This window comes from Podarcis melisellensis, assembly GCF_964234715.1.
Source record: "Podarcis melisellensis genome assembly, chromosome: 12".
In the NCBI taxonomy this organism is placed as follows: domain Eukaryota; kingdom Metazoa; phylum Chordata; class Lepidosauria; order Squamata; family Lacertidae; genus Podarcis; species Podarcis melisellensis.
In genome coordinates, this window is record NC_138544.1 from 38,799,700 (window position 1) to 38,814,569 (window position 14,870).

Genomic DNA, 14,870 nt, shown 5'->3' on the forward strand with positions numbered 1-14,870 from the left:
GTTTGTTTGCCCTCATCATTCAGGCCAATTTATTGTGGGGCCTGCATCCAGGAAGGCAGCTGGGGCCTATCCACCCACACTTCTCTCTGTGCTTATGAAGTGCTGTCCGTAACTAGGCAGGCAAGAGAAGCCATGGGCAGGCAACTCCAGGGGGTTGCAAAGTGCGCGGCTAAGGAGAAAGGGGGGGGGGGCTTGTCGCTTTTGTGCCGTTTCTCAGTGACAGCACTGCCATTGCCATGAGGAGCACATCAGACGTCAAATCGGTGAAATTTCCAGGCTGGGAGCCACATGGAGTCCATCAGGCAGCCTGATACCAACACAGTTGGTTTTTCTGCTTCATGCCGGAGCCACCCAGAGGCAATTCATATTCTGAACATTAAGATAACTTTGCATGCACGTCACACATAGGCCGTCCAAGGGTTTCCTTTTTTTTTTTTTAAATGCCATTGAAGACTCTGGTTTAAATCTCCATGCGAACAGTGATAACCTTGTAGGAAAGTTCCAGGACAGCACGCAACAAAAGACTTTAAAGTTATACTTTTGGTAAAGCAAACTCATTTACATTTTTATTATGCATGCCCTTTGTTAAAATCTTGCCACGTTCATTATGGAAAGGACTTCGTATGCATCCAAGCTTATTGGGAGAGCCACCCTTTCTTCTTGTCTGCTTCAAAGCTATTTAACACATTTGCATAGATTGTCAAATGGCTGTCGAGATTTTTACTGCCGCATATTTCTTTTCAACAAGATGGAAAAAAGCTCTCAGAAGAAAGTTGAAACGCGACTTTGCAATGGCCACTAGAACATCATGTGGATTTCTGATATTCTTATCGGAAAAAAGTCCCAAAGCTAGTTAACAGGATGGCTAGTAATTATTTAAAGGAAACATGTATTTTTGATTAGTTTTGAAAGCAGGTTTCCCCTTTTAAGATCATCTGAAGATATAGAAGAAAGAAAACTAGCAGACAATGCCTGGAACATATTTATACCGAAATGTGATTTATCTTGATGGTTTCCAAGCCTGCCCCCCTCCATTCTAAGTGCCTTGAGTGCTGGGCTGGGACCACAGAGATCTGGGTTCAAATATCTACTCTGTCATGAACCCCTCTGGGTGACTTTAGACTTAGTCACCCTCTCTCAGCCAAATCTACCCCACAGGGTTGCTGTGAGACAAAACAGGAGATGCTTCTTTACAGAAGGGTGCTATTTTTAAAATGTAATAATTTCTATCGTTTTCCAACCTTTGTGCTTGCTATAAGTACAATTCATAGCCCAGTTCAGAGCTAAGGGGAAATGCCCCCCATCTGTTCTATTTAGGGCAGAAAAACTGTGGTGTGGTTGGGAAGAAATGTTGCTGAATATTTCTGAAGGGAGAGGTGAATTTTCCCCAATTGTTTTTCTCAGATAATTATATTCTGAAATGTCTTGCCTCACTTCATGTTGAATTAAACCGAGTTGGCATTGGTACATGAAGAAGAGCTAAGAGAGAGGGAGAGTTAGAAAGAGGAGGGCCTAAGCCAATCCCATCCTTCAAATAAGGCTAAAATATTATTAAACAATATTCAAACTTGGGACGCAAATACTCGATGAAATGCATCTTTTGACATGGATATTCCTGGACCTTAAGATTGGCACCTGAGTATGTTCTTCAGGTGGCCTCTTACATGGGAATTTTGGAAGGTGGCAACAATGGAGAAGGCCATTTCAGTTGTCCCTCATGTAGGGAATGCTGTCCCATGCAAGGCCTGCCAGATGCTAACATTAATATTACTTTAGCACCAGGACTTTCATCTTTTCCCAGGGAATTTGCTGAAATATGATGAGCTGGTTCTTATGGGCTCATATATTAGTGATGTTTCTGAGCTGCTGGCAATATTTTTGCAATACATTTTGAGAATGGACCTTAAAAAAATATTGTTGTGATGTTTAGCTATGTAGTAAATCACCTGCATTTTTAAAAACTGCCCTGTATAATCTGAATTCATGACAGCAGCAGCAGCAGCAGCAACAACAACATCCTCTGCCATCAACAGAAGAGGTTTACTTCAGAACAGAAGAGGGGGAATGAACATTCCAGCCACAGGACAAGTATCTGTGGCAAACTCTCTGAACCAAACTTTGCAAATTATTGCAAGAGGTGCACTAAATGGTGATCAGTGGGAGAGCTGTGTTTTTCAGCAACAAAGTATTTGAACGCTAGGAAAAAATGATCAACATGCAACAGCAACTCTGTCCCCGGGAAACATATTCCTTCTGCACATTTTCTTGGTATTTCCCCCTGCTCTCGGTTTCTTCTGCCATCTCAGGACATTAAAAAAAAGTAATGATGTACAACAGCTGTGTGTTTGTTGCACTATTATACAGAGAGCATCCACAGAGGCCCTTCACTTACTCTTCACTACTAAAAAGTCCCAACTCCTTTGTTTCTTTGTCCTCCTTTGTGCCTGATTGGTGTTCATGTTAGCTAGCTAGATTGCGAGCCCTTGAGGATTTGGGGAGGAAGAACTCTCTTTTTCATTAAAACTGCTACTGTCCACCCTCTCTCCACTAGATAAAATTCTAGCAGCTTGATCTCTTGGGGGGGAGGGGGGAACTTCAGTTGGTTGGCTGCAGATGCCCTAAGTTGGTGGAGCAGAACCACCTCCCTGTTTGCTTGTTGTGCTGGATCAGGTAAAACATGCATTCAACCGGCATCCATTGTGTATGAAGGGAAAGGCCTGGCTGTGCTCAAGTCACAGATTTTGGCCTGTCTCCCTCCCTCCTGCCCGCCCCTTCCATGTGTGTATTGCATGAAATGGCTCCATCTGCCAGGGACTGGGCAGGTGAGGAGGACTGGTGGAGGAACCCTGGAACCTTCCAGAGAGGAGGAAGGGGCAGAGAGTATAGACCTAGACTTGTGGTTTGAGACAGGTCACACAGAAGAAGGAAGTTGGGAAATAATGAGTGATGAAAAACAGGAGCAAGGTAGCATTGAACAGAGGCACGAGTCAACCGTGTTAGAATCTGTGCAGCAGCCAAGTGACACACTGTCTCTGATAGTTTACCAGATCCTCTTCCTCTCCGAGAAGCAGACGTTTTATGCCATGGGTAGGCAAACTAAGGCCTGGGGGCCAGATCCGGCCCAATCACCTTCTAAATCCGGCCCGTGGACAGTCCTGGAATGTGTAGAATGTGTCCTTTTATTTAAAATGCATCTCTGGGTTATTTGTGGGGCATAGAAATTCGTTCATTCCTCCCTCCAAAAAATATAGTCTGGCTCCCCCCACAAGGTCTGAGGGACAGTGGACCGGCCCCCTGCTGAAAAAGTTTGCTGACCCTGCTCTGTGCGAATCACTGAACAGAGAGTCCAAAGGAAGTTTGCACTCAGTACCTGCTGTTAGCAGCAGGAGGAGTCTGATTGATAGGAATTAACGACCAGAGGGGGGTGGAGCTTTGCTATGAGGAACATGGGCTTTAGAGTAAGGTGCTCTTCCTGTGTCTTCTTGAGATCCTCTAGAAATAAAAGAACCGAAAAGCTCTCTCTTTCTCTGCATCTGATTTCCTGGTGGGCGAGCCAGCAGCCGTCGGCACCATTGGAGTAAAGGCAAGCCGGATGGTGTTCACCAGCTCCACCTCACTGACCTACCTGTCCCCCTGATCCATCACCCCTGGCCTCTATGCCTTGAGGGAAGGTCTGCATGGTTTACTACCTGTACTTGTGAGAGTTCCTCTATGCAGTCGGAAGCCCTGTGCAACCAGGAGTGTTCACAAGATGCGTCAAAGGATGAGTCGGGTCACATCTGGCAACGAAGCTCCCCCACCCCACCCCTGGCTATGCATGCCGCACATGTAAGATGGGAACCTTCATGCAGCCAAGGTATGCACCAGAGATCAGCCATGCAAGAAGGAACTGGTTGGAGCTGGAAGAAGGGACACAACTTTGGGGGCAGGCCCGGCGGTAGGGCCCCACTTCCCTATACTTATGCAAAGCCCCATCACAAAATATTAAGCTTGCTTACAATCTAGCGGTGCAACTTTGCCACCAAGCTGAGGCTGGCCTCCAGATTCAAGTGCAGGTGAAAGTGGGTGGCTGTCCCTTGCACTCGGACTTGTGCTCTGTGCAGCACCAACTTTTCAAAGAGTCTGGTTTATTTGATTAATTTGATTAATCAATTAATTTTATTGCTATCCCTGGTGTCAGGGTGGCTACTGGCTGCCTGCCCAGTAAAGCAGAGAGACGGGGAAAATCGAGCTTTTCAGTTCCTTTTTATTATTAGAATTACCAGGGCAAAATTCCATCCACACCGTTCATTATCTGACGTTGCCTCGAGTGAAGCTCCACCTCCTCTTCTCTGCACTTCCTATTCCTCAGACTCCTCCTACCTCCTACGGCGGCTGTTAAGTACCACCAACCTTTGAGCCCTCTTCTCTGCTATTTTCAACTTGGTTTTTGGGGAACGAACAGGTTCTGGGATACAGTGGTACCTTGGGTTAAGAACTTAATTTGTTCTGGAGGTCTGTTCTTAACCCGAAACTGTTCTTAACCTGAGGTACCACTTTAGCTAATGGGGCCTCCTGCTGCCGCTGCACAATTTCTGTTCTCATCCTGAAGCAATATTTTTAACCCGAGGTACTATTTCTGGGTTAGCAGAGTCTGTAACCTGAAGCGTCTGTAACCTGAGGTACCACTGTACTCTCAAGTGACAGTGTGTCAGTCAGCTGCTGCTCAGGCTCTGCCTGTTCTACGCTACTTGGTTCCTGCTCCTCGTATTCCATTATTTCCCAACTTCTTCCCTCTTCTTCTCCTAGGGTGTGATCTGTGCCCTCCAGATCTATACTATCTCCTCCTCCTCTTTGGAAGGCCCCTGGGGAGGTGGTCTCCACCATTCCTCTTCATCTGCCCAGTTTATGACATATGGGGATTCCTACTCATCCTCTCAAATAATTTCCCAGGGCGACTCACATGGCTGCCTCAGCCACAAGGTGTTTCTATCAGAACACAACTGGGTGTCGAACGCTGACTCAGAATGCTGCTGTGTCTGGCATATGTTGTCATTATAATCAGCCCAGACCATGGAATGGTTTACAGTTCTCTCCCATGTTGTGAAGTGGCTGCATTGACTTAACTGGTTGCAAACCAGAACTGAACAAGTTGAATAATTTGTAGGAGAATCTGAGTAAGTTAGGTTAAAATACAAACACACTTGCTTAGAAGGAAGTGCTACTGAACAAAATGGGACTAACTCCAAGTAAAATATGTTTAGGGCTGGGATGTGAAGTAGGATATACATATATTGCTGTACACAGAGTTTTGCTGTCGAGTTAATCCTATTGAAATCAAAGGGACTGTTTCAAGGTTATATTTTTATCTTCATCATCTGTATGCTATCCAAGTTCTCTGGGCACAGATAATAAAACACAGTTTACAATAAAAAGTCACCATCATCATCGCCACAGCCACCACCACCATCATCTGTATATTGTCCATCTCTGGATGGTACTGTATACTATCCATTTGTGTAAATTCTCTGGGCATTTACACAAAATAAAAAAGCTCAAAGAAAAATTTTTTTGATCATGTAAGTACAGGAGTAGGTGATGATCACAGTGATCAAGCACTTGACAACCATTCAGGTTTATGGGAATCAGTGGCCAAAATGCAGAGATGTGAGAAGTCATCCATTATATTAATCTGCAGCTGTTCTTCTTTAGAAATAATTACAATTAATTAGGAAGCGGCATCAATTATTGAAGCTAAAATTGGTATATAACCCTCCAAAAGCACATGGGCTCATAACAGGCAATTTAAAGTGAGTCCCCACCATCGGTATAAGCCATGGGTTTCAGAAAACTGTTCTTACTTAGTTGCTTCATTGGACTTGACACGATTCCTTTTTGTTTTATTTAACTCCCCAAAATACTTCCCCAAACCCTCTAGGATTTCTCCAGTTAAGGATCTGCCAGAGGGTGTTAATAAACATCACAGAGTACAAAGAAACGATTAGTCAAAAGTCCCCTGAGACATCGTTCCACTCTATGTGGTTACACAGTAAATCCACGGTTTCAAAGGATCTTTTAAAGAACTGTTTCAGGACTTAAGAGGCTTAAAAGGCTAGCTCCTTAGCTGTGGCAGAACTCAAGTATCAACAGCTCACTGTGCTGTGAGCCACAAGGATCATAACTGAAATTAATTTTATCTTGTTATCTTACTGCCTTGAATTCCGCTGCATATTACTTTGGGGGCCCTTGGGCTAAAAAGAAGCATATAGATTATTATTGCTACTACTAGCGTGAGACACTTAATCTCAGGGTTGTGGGTTCAAGTCCCACGTTGGGCAAAAGATTCCTGTGTTGCAGGGGGTAGGACTGGATGACCCTTGTGGTCCCTTCCAACTCTACAATTCTATGATTCCACTATATAGCAAAACTGATCCCCCTCTCTACAGCAGTGCTCCACACACCCCCATCTGCTGCAGAGTGAGAGTATATGGGGGCAGTGGTGGGAGGAGATGAAGGGGATATCAATAATAATAATAATAATAATAATAATAATAATAATAATACTGATAACAATGCTTGTCACCAGCACCATCATAATTAACAACAGCAACTATTTGTGAACTATTATTTACACAGATTGAAAAAAAAATGTTTTACAATCAAATGTGGTCTGTTTGTAGGAGACAGTTCTCTAAAATCTAGTTGTGCTGTAGCTTCAGTTTTGTGGGCTTTGCATGGTGAATCTATAGCTCTAGCGCCACCATCTGTCATAAATAAGAACTGTAAATAAAACAATTAGCCTTGCTGCAGCAAGGACACTATCAAAATGAGCAAAGGGAGGGTTTTTTGCAGCATTCTGCAGCTATTTGTCACAGAAGGAAGGCTTTGTGGTGAGGCTCTCCCTACCATCTGCCCACAGCAACAGTTCTTTTTTGCTTAGAACAGAGGTCGGCAACCTAAGGCCCATGGACCACAAGCAGCCCATGGGGGTCGTTTAACAGGCCCACGAGATGTCCCTGAACTGAGCCACCCATTTGGTGAGTCCCTGTGCGCTGAGCTAAACTGGCACAGCGCGGGGACTTGCTTCTGCAGTGCTGGAAAGGTAAACCTTGCCTGGCTTAGAAGATAGATGCGAAATATGAATGTACATCGTTTTGGAGACTTCAAAGCTTTATTACCCTAAGTAGTTTCTGAGTTGATAACTTCATGCTGTAATTTACCCACTGCAAAACTGTATGTTATAAGACAGTGATTAAAAACTTTCTCTTTAAACCCCAGTATGACTTGTGGAGTTCTTTGATGGAATTTAGGGTACATTTGCTATTTAATCATCTATCGTTTAGAAACAGGACTGAGACCCAATCCACCATGCAGACAACCCAGTCCAAAGACATTCCATAATGGAGTATCATCAGTATAACATAAGAACAGACTATGCAATGCTCTCCCTGTAGCAACTCACAGTCCTAGAGGGAAATACATTTGCCTTTCTACACTAAAAATGTTTAACAGCTACTCCTATTTATTTTTATTATATTTATTTCATACAATTTATACACTGCTTTTTTAAAAACACAACAACCTCAAAGCGGTTTACAAAAAGATAAAACAATGAAATCAAGAAAAACCTGCAACCATACCTTGAAACATACAAGAGTTGAAATACTAAGATTAAAATTACCTTAACTTTCTAAGCATCTGGGTAGGCTAGTCTCAACAAAGAGGTTTTTAGCAGGTGCCGAAAGGAGTTCAGCGGAGCATTGCTCTCAATAGGCTGGGAGTTCCATGGCAGTCAAAAATCTCAGGGCCCCCCTCACACTGAACTAAGAAAGCTTGATTGTAATTTTATTTCAAGATCAAATCAATATTATTTTGATCCATTGTTGTGGGGCCCCTAGAAGGTGTAGGGCCCACAGACCAAGGCCTACTCTGCCTATTTGGTAATCCAGCACTGGGTGCTGCCTGTGGGATGTATCATTCATTGTAGCAGTCAAATACAACATTTCCTGTTTCCTAGAGTGGACACGCAGGGGAATGTTGCTCCGGACAGGTAGGACTTCCTCTCAAACCTGCTCTGGAGCCTCCTCCCCTGTGTGTGACCAGGTAGATGGGCAGGGCCCTAGCAGACCCTATAAAAGGGCCAGTCAAGCAGCCATCTTCCTATTTTGACTCTTTTTTGCCTTCTTCCCATTTCACCTTTCAGACTCCTCTGCCGGCTCTTAGCCAGCAACACATGGCTCATCCTTACAGAGGATGGAAGCCGCAAGATAGAAAGTGTGAGGCCTACCTCAGACTTCTTTTCTCTACAACTGCAACTATGACTACAAGATTAAAGCCTGCCTTCAGGACAATACTGTGAACTGAATGTAAGTAAACTTTATCATTACTTTTAAAAGAAGACTGTTGTGTCATCCTTGTTTTTAAGAGGGAACTAAAGGGGAAATTTACCAGGAACAAGCCAGACTGGATTGCTCAATTCAAACGATTCTAACAAATCCATCAACTTGCTTCCAGCACTGTGCAGGGGAATGTGCTCTGTTACTAGCTCACTAGCGTGAGTGAGGAAGGATAATATTGAATCAATATATCCTCTCCTACTATCCACAACATTCCCACACTGTCACACTAAATGACAGTCCTTAAAAATGTGGAACGGGTATTATGTGGTCCCTGTTGTGGTGCCAATTCTGCCCATCAGTGGTTGAGTGGGCACACATGGGTAAATTGGTCCCAAGTTGTTAAGGGCTTTACAGTGGTACCTTGGGTTAAGTACTTAATTTGTTCCGGAGGTCCGTTCTTAACCTGAAACTGTTCTTAACCTGAAGCAACACTTTAGCTAATGGGGCCTCCTGCTATCTCTGCACGATTTCTGTTCTCATCCTGAAGCAAAGTTCTTAACCCGAGGTACTATTTCTGGGTTAGCAGAGTCTGTAACCTGAAGCGTATGTAACCCGAAGCGTATGTAACCTGAGGTACCGCTGTATATACGAAGAACATCTTGGACTTGGCTCGGTAGTAAATCAACCAGTGCAGATCTCTGAGCACAAATGTTGTATACTGACAAGGCCTCACTTCTGTCAGCAATTGTACTGCAGCATTCTGCATTAAGTGCAGCTTCCTATGGGGATCTGAATGGGTGTCCTGAGGCAGACTGATATGACAAGGACCTGGGAGACCAGGGTTCAAATCCCCACTTGGCCATGAAGCTCACTGGGTGACTTGGGGCCATTAAGTCTAATTTACCTTACGGGGTTGCAGTGGGGATTAAATGAGGAGGGGGAAACCCGGTAAGCCACTTTGACCTCCTTGGAGGAAAAGGTGAGATATAAATGCAACAAACAATAACAACAGTGTTTGGAAGCCCACATCCATGTGCTAAAGGCTTTGGAAAACTACCTACCTTTTCAGGGGACATTTGTTTAAGCCTTGTTACCTCTGCCTCCAAATTTTCAATTGTGGCAGCCTGCTCCTCAAGCTTGCCCCTCAGTATCTGTAACTTTGAAAGTACGGTTTCTCCACCTTCTTCGGATGGGTCAAGTAAGAAATATTTCTGCCAAGGAAAGAGGAGCATTAATGAGAGACACAAAGCACTTGATCGCAGTCAGAAGGCACAGCAGCAACAGCTGGATTGGTTTTTGTAACACTAAATCATGCCTGACTTTGGCTACATCCTCACCCTAGGTTTAGAGCGCTATGGTGCCACTTTAAACAGCCATGGCTTCCCCCAAAGAATCCTGGGAGCTGTAGTTTAGGGTGCTGAGCATTATCAGTAGGCTGTTCCACAATTCCCCTCCCAGAGCTACGATTCCCAGATTCTTCACAGAGAGCTTGGGAATGGCAGTTTTGGGAGGAGAACAGGGGAATGGACACCATAATCTACCTGGGCACACAGTGTATGCCAGCTACCTACAAAAGCTAACTTCTTGCTTTCTTTCAGTAGTTAGGGGTAACAGAGGAAGGGTGTGGGGGAAGGGAGGGATGTGTCTGGACGGATAGTTCAGTTGATAGAGCATGAGACTCTCAGGGTCGTGGGTTCGAGCCCCAGGTGGGGCGAAAGATTCCTGCATTGCAGATTAGATTATCTATTTGGTCCAACTCTACAACTATATGACCAGCTATGATCAGATGGGTGAAAGGGATAGGTGGGGAGCACCTGCATTCCAGTACCAGTAGCTGTTTCTGCTATTTACGAACAGCTCAGCCGGGAGCAGGGGTGAATCCCAAAGCCTGCACAAGGATACCACATCTGCTTGTATGACATTTGCACCTGACCCTAAGACCCTGCTTTTTTGTGCCCTGGCTCATGGGGCCAGGTTTTTAGCTGGGGCATTCCAACTCTGAATTCCTTAACCAAGCAAACCAGGGTGTGCTGCACCCTGCGCTGTGTCAGATAAATAAAATATACACAGTAGCAATAATTCAAAAACTCACCGTATAGTTTGTTTTGAGAATTGCAAGTGCATCACATAGTTGTTGCTGGTAGCTATATCGCATTTTCTTCTCTTTCTGTAATTGAAGGGCGAGATTTAACTTTTTGCGGATTATCGAAACGGTAAAAGGCAAAGCCCGTAAGGAAATGCTTCAAAGTCCACTGTTGGGCAGTGCCTTTCTTAGGACGTTTTGGTTAGTCCCTGTAAAAAAGCAGCTGCCCTATTGTAAATTTCAAAATAAAAAAGACGTATTCAAGCTAGTGTGGCACAGTGGCACAGACTAGGACATGGTAGATCAGGGTTCAAATTCCTGCTCAGCCATGAAGCTCACTGGGTGACCTTGGGCCAGTCACTACCTCTCAGCCTTAAACTACCTTGCAGGGTTATTGTGGGGCTTAAAAGGGGGGGGGGTCTGTGTACACCACCTTGAGCTCCTTGGAGAAAAAGGTGAGACAGAAATGCAACAAGAAGGAAGGAGAGAATGTGGAAGGAAGGAAGGAAAGAAAACAATTCCATCATTATCTTTGCTCTTTGGAGCAAAGGTACAATCCTCAAGTGTGTTTTTGCCTCTTCCAACACCTTTAGCCCTTGCAACACCCAAGCACACAAGTTATGGAGAAAGGTTGTGACTGGTACAGTAGAAGCAGTTACAATGGATTGCCTTTAGGTGGAGCCACAAGCCCACAGCATCCTGTTCTCTGGTCAGGGAGGGACCAGGCGGCAGTTCTGTCCGGTCCCCTGCTGTGTCAGCATTGACTGCACATGAACCCTGCAGATATCAGACCATGCCCAGGGCTTTCCAGGGCTCAGCTGCCTGTGCTGGCTCTGCTGGGGCTCAGCACAATCAATCCCTGGATCATATCCGTAGTGTATATCCCACTGTTCTGAATGCAATTGGAACATTGCAGAATAATGGCGCAGAGCCACCTTACGGATACTAACCTGAGGCTACGCCTTATGGAACTCAGCTCATGTTTATTTTTGATTAAGCAGTGAACAGCGGATTGTGCTGACAATTGCTGTAACACATGCCCAAACTGAAAGGCTGATTTTTAAAAAAACAAAAACATATAAACATAATCACTTGTTTTAAAAAGAGAGGAAAGGAAAAGTAAGGGAGACCCTTTCAACAATCTCTCTCTCACCACCCTGCCAACAACAAAAAAGTGCTCCAGTTTGGGGCTGGTTCTTAGGCTGAGTTCTATAGTGCTTTATAGCACAGCGAGGGAATTACAGGGTAAACCACTTAATGTGCTTTCTGTATTGCACTGCTAACTGCCAGCATATGATATATTCATTCTCTCTCTCTCTCTCTCTCTCTCTCTCACACACACACACACACACACACACACACTCACACTGCTTTAACCAAATAGCAAACAAACACAAAACCTTCACACAGATTACGCTTTGAGGCTTTACACTTCAGCACTTGGATGCTTAAAGCGGAATGAGGAAAGTTGCCCTGTACCTGCTTGTAAAAGTCATCAATGTATTTTAGCCTGTCATTTATGGCTAGCCAGAGCTTGGTTGCCTCTTCCTGTATTCTTTCCTCATACTGCGCTTTAAGGATCTTTCGGTACATAGCAAAATCATTGTAGAGCCTGTCTGTGAACTGAAAATAAAAAAGGATTAATGGCACGCTCATTCAAAACGATTTATTATGTGGCTGTTGAACAGAATGGAGCTACCAGACAAGCTGTTTCAGCACACTAAATGAACAGCACCACACACAGTCTGTGCCAGTCTGTGTGTGATCTCAATGAAGTTGGCCTGGGAAGGGGCATCTTAACCCAATACAGCCATACCCAGACACCTGCCATAATTGCATACCTGTTTCAGTGGGTTAGTTTGGACAGAGCAGCGAAAACCAGGGATAGGGAGCCTGGGGCACCCTGATATTGTTGGACTACAACTCCCATCAATCCCAGGCAGCATGGATGACGGTCAGGGATGATGTGAACTGTAGTCCTGCAACATCTGGAGGAGACCAGAGGTTTCTTACACCTGTGCTAAGCTACAGCTCAGCATTACGGGTTTTAAAGCTTAGCATTACACGGATGAGCCTAGCTTCCCCATGGCTTGCACACACATGCCTCATAAACAGTTTGATCTCACTTTCCTCCTGCATATGCTATCTACAGTTGATAATAGTGGCAATAAGGACTTTGACAATGAAAGGAATGGGGAAAAAAGCCAAGATTTCTGAAGTAAGAATGAATGCAGATGTTAAATTAGAATGGTTAAAAATGGCTGTTGTTGGCACAAAATAAGAACTAGCTACTCTTTGTAAATAGCTAAAGGTAAAGGTAAAGGGACCCCTGACACTTAAGTCCAGTTGCGAATGACTTTGGGGTTGCGGCGCTCATCTGTCTTTACAACCCGAGGGAGCTGACGTTTGTCCGCTTCCACAGACAGTTTTTCCAGGTCATGTGGCCAGCATGACTAAGCCGCTTTTGGCGAAGCCAGAGCAGCGCACGAAAACACTGTTTACCTTCCCTGCCGGAGCAGTACCTATTAATCTACTTGCACTGGTGTGCTTTCGAACTGCTAGGTTGGCAGGAGCTGGGACAGAGCAACGGGAGCTCACCTCGTTGCGGGGCCTCGAACCACCGACCTTCTGATTGGCAAGTCCAAGCAGCACAGTGATTTAAACCACAGTGCCACCCGCCTGCCATGTAAACAGGTACAGTGCCACATATGTATTCCAGCAAAGCTCTGCATGAGAGATGGGCAGAAAACAGCTTACCTGTAATAACGATCTTGTCGTTTCTATAAAGACCTTTATATCTCCTATTTCACTTTTATCTGTTTGAGTAGCATGATCTGAGATCCCAAAACCTATTTTCAGGTTATCTGAAATCGTGTGCCTATGGAATTTTTTGTTGAAATACAGTTAGTTGAAACAGCAAATATATTATATCGAACAAATGTGCAGCTTAAAGTAGCAATAATCTGCTAAACTATCCATTAAGCTTTTAAGTTATTGCTTCGTTCAGGTGTTTTACTCATGTGTAAAAGCAATGCAAGAGAGGGGACAGGCATGTGAAGCTCCATTCCGCTCCCTATTGTTCATGAGCTGGAGGGTGAACTTCTGAAGCAGAAGTCTATAAAAATTTTGCACAGCAGCAAGGAAGTAGATACAGGAAAGTTTTTCTTCCTCTCTCATAACACCAGAACTCATGGACATCCAATGAACCTGAAGGTGGAAGATTCAGGATAAAACAATTTACTTCTTCACAAAGCATAGTTAACCTATGGAACTCACTACCACAGGAGGAAATGATGGCCACCAACCTACATGCTTCTGAATACCAGTTGCGAGAAACTCTAAAAGCGGGGAGTTCTCTGATGTTCAGATGCAGATTGCAGGCTTCCCACAGACATCTGGTTGGCCGTTGTGAAAACAGGATGTGGCACTAGATAGGCCATTGGCCTGATCCAGCAGTCTCCTCACCTTTACTTGTGGAAGCTGCCTGCACAATGCAGAGCATAGATCAGGGTCTTAAATTGTGCGGGGATCCTCCACAAAGCTCCCTGCTTCAGAGTTTTCCCTCTAAATTTTGGGGAGCAAAAAAGTGACACTCCCAAAGAGGGTCTATATATATATGTTCCCCAATAATGAATAATTCTAGAAGGAAATCCCATCACTCATACAGTTACTGGGTTCACTTTTATCCCACACCCGCTTTCAAAGCAGCTTGCATAGGAGATTCTAGGCAGTCTCCCAAAAAGGCACTGGCCAAGCTAAGCTCTGCTTAGATTTTCAAAATGTTATTTCTCTGGGGAGCACAGATGGATCACCATTTGGTTACATCTGCCATGTGCACTCTTCAATGGTACTACTGTATAGGGGTCCCCCTCCTTCCTTCCCAGGACTTCCACTGTGGCAATGTTTTGGAAGCCCAGATTAACAAGGTGGGTGAAATGACAACACACAAATCTTTGGGAGGTGGCTGCTATTCTAAGCATGACTGGATTTTCCAGCAACAGGGAACAGGTGGTCAAGGCAGCTGCTTAGTCTCTTAGCTGTAGAATGAGACTGAGTCAATGTGTACGTCACCCAGGCTAAACTTGGCTCATTTGCAGGGGGAACTCTTAATGCAAAACGGGGACAAATGCCAGTTCGGTTTTTAAAAATAGCCTTCTTCGTTAACATCTTTCAGAACCACTCCCCTGATCGCATTTCTGCAATATGCAAGTCTTCCCTGTTTGTAAGTCTCATCATATCTACAAGTTCTTTAAATAGCAACGCGATAAAGTTTAACATCCATTTTTAATGGCAAGGATGATAGAGGCATTTGCTGGTTCAGAAAGTTTTAAACCATTCTACACTTGGAGAATAAACTGGAGATGCCAGGAAACTAATTCTGGTGCACAACATTAATGGGACATAAAGGTAAAGGGACCCCTGACCATTAGGTCCAGTCGTGGCAGACTGGGTTGCGGCGCTCATCTTGC

General features: G+C 44.5%; 1 protein-coding gene across 1 annotated transcript in view; it reads right to left on the reverse strand.

Moving 5' to 3' along the window:
- LOC309353195 (uncharacterized protein C10orf67 homolog, mitochondrial) overlaps positions 1-14,870 on the reverse strand; it is a 48,411-nt gene that overhangs the window by 32,059 nt on the left and 1,482 nt on the right. The window contains exons 2-5 of the mRNA XM_081882460.1: positions 13,159-13,279; positions 11,881-12,024; positions 10,411-10,485; positions 9,380-9,529 (exon numbers count right to left, since the gene is read on the reverse strand). Of these exons, the coding sequence (XP_081738586.1) occupies positions 9,380-9,529; positions 10,411-10,485; positions 11,881-12,024; positions 13,159-13,279 (490 nt within the window). The remainder of the gene's footprint in view (positions 1-9,379; positions 9,530-10,410; positions 10,486-11,880; positions 12,025-13,158; positions 13,280-14,870) is intronic.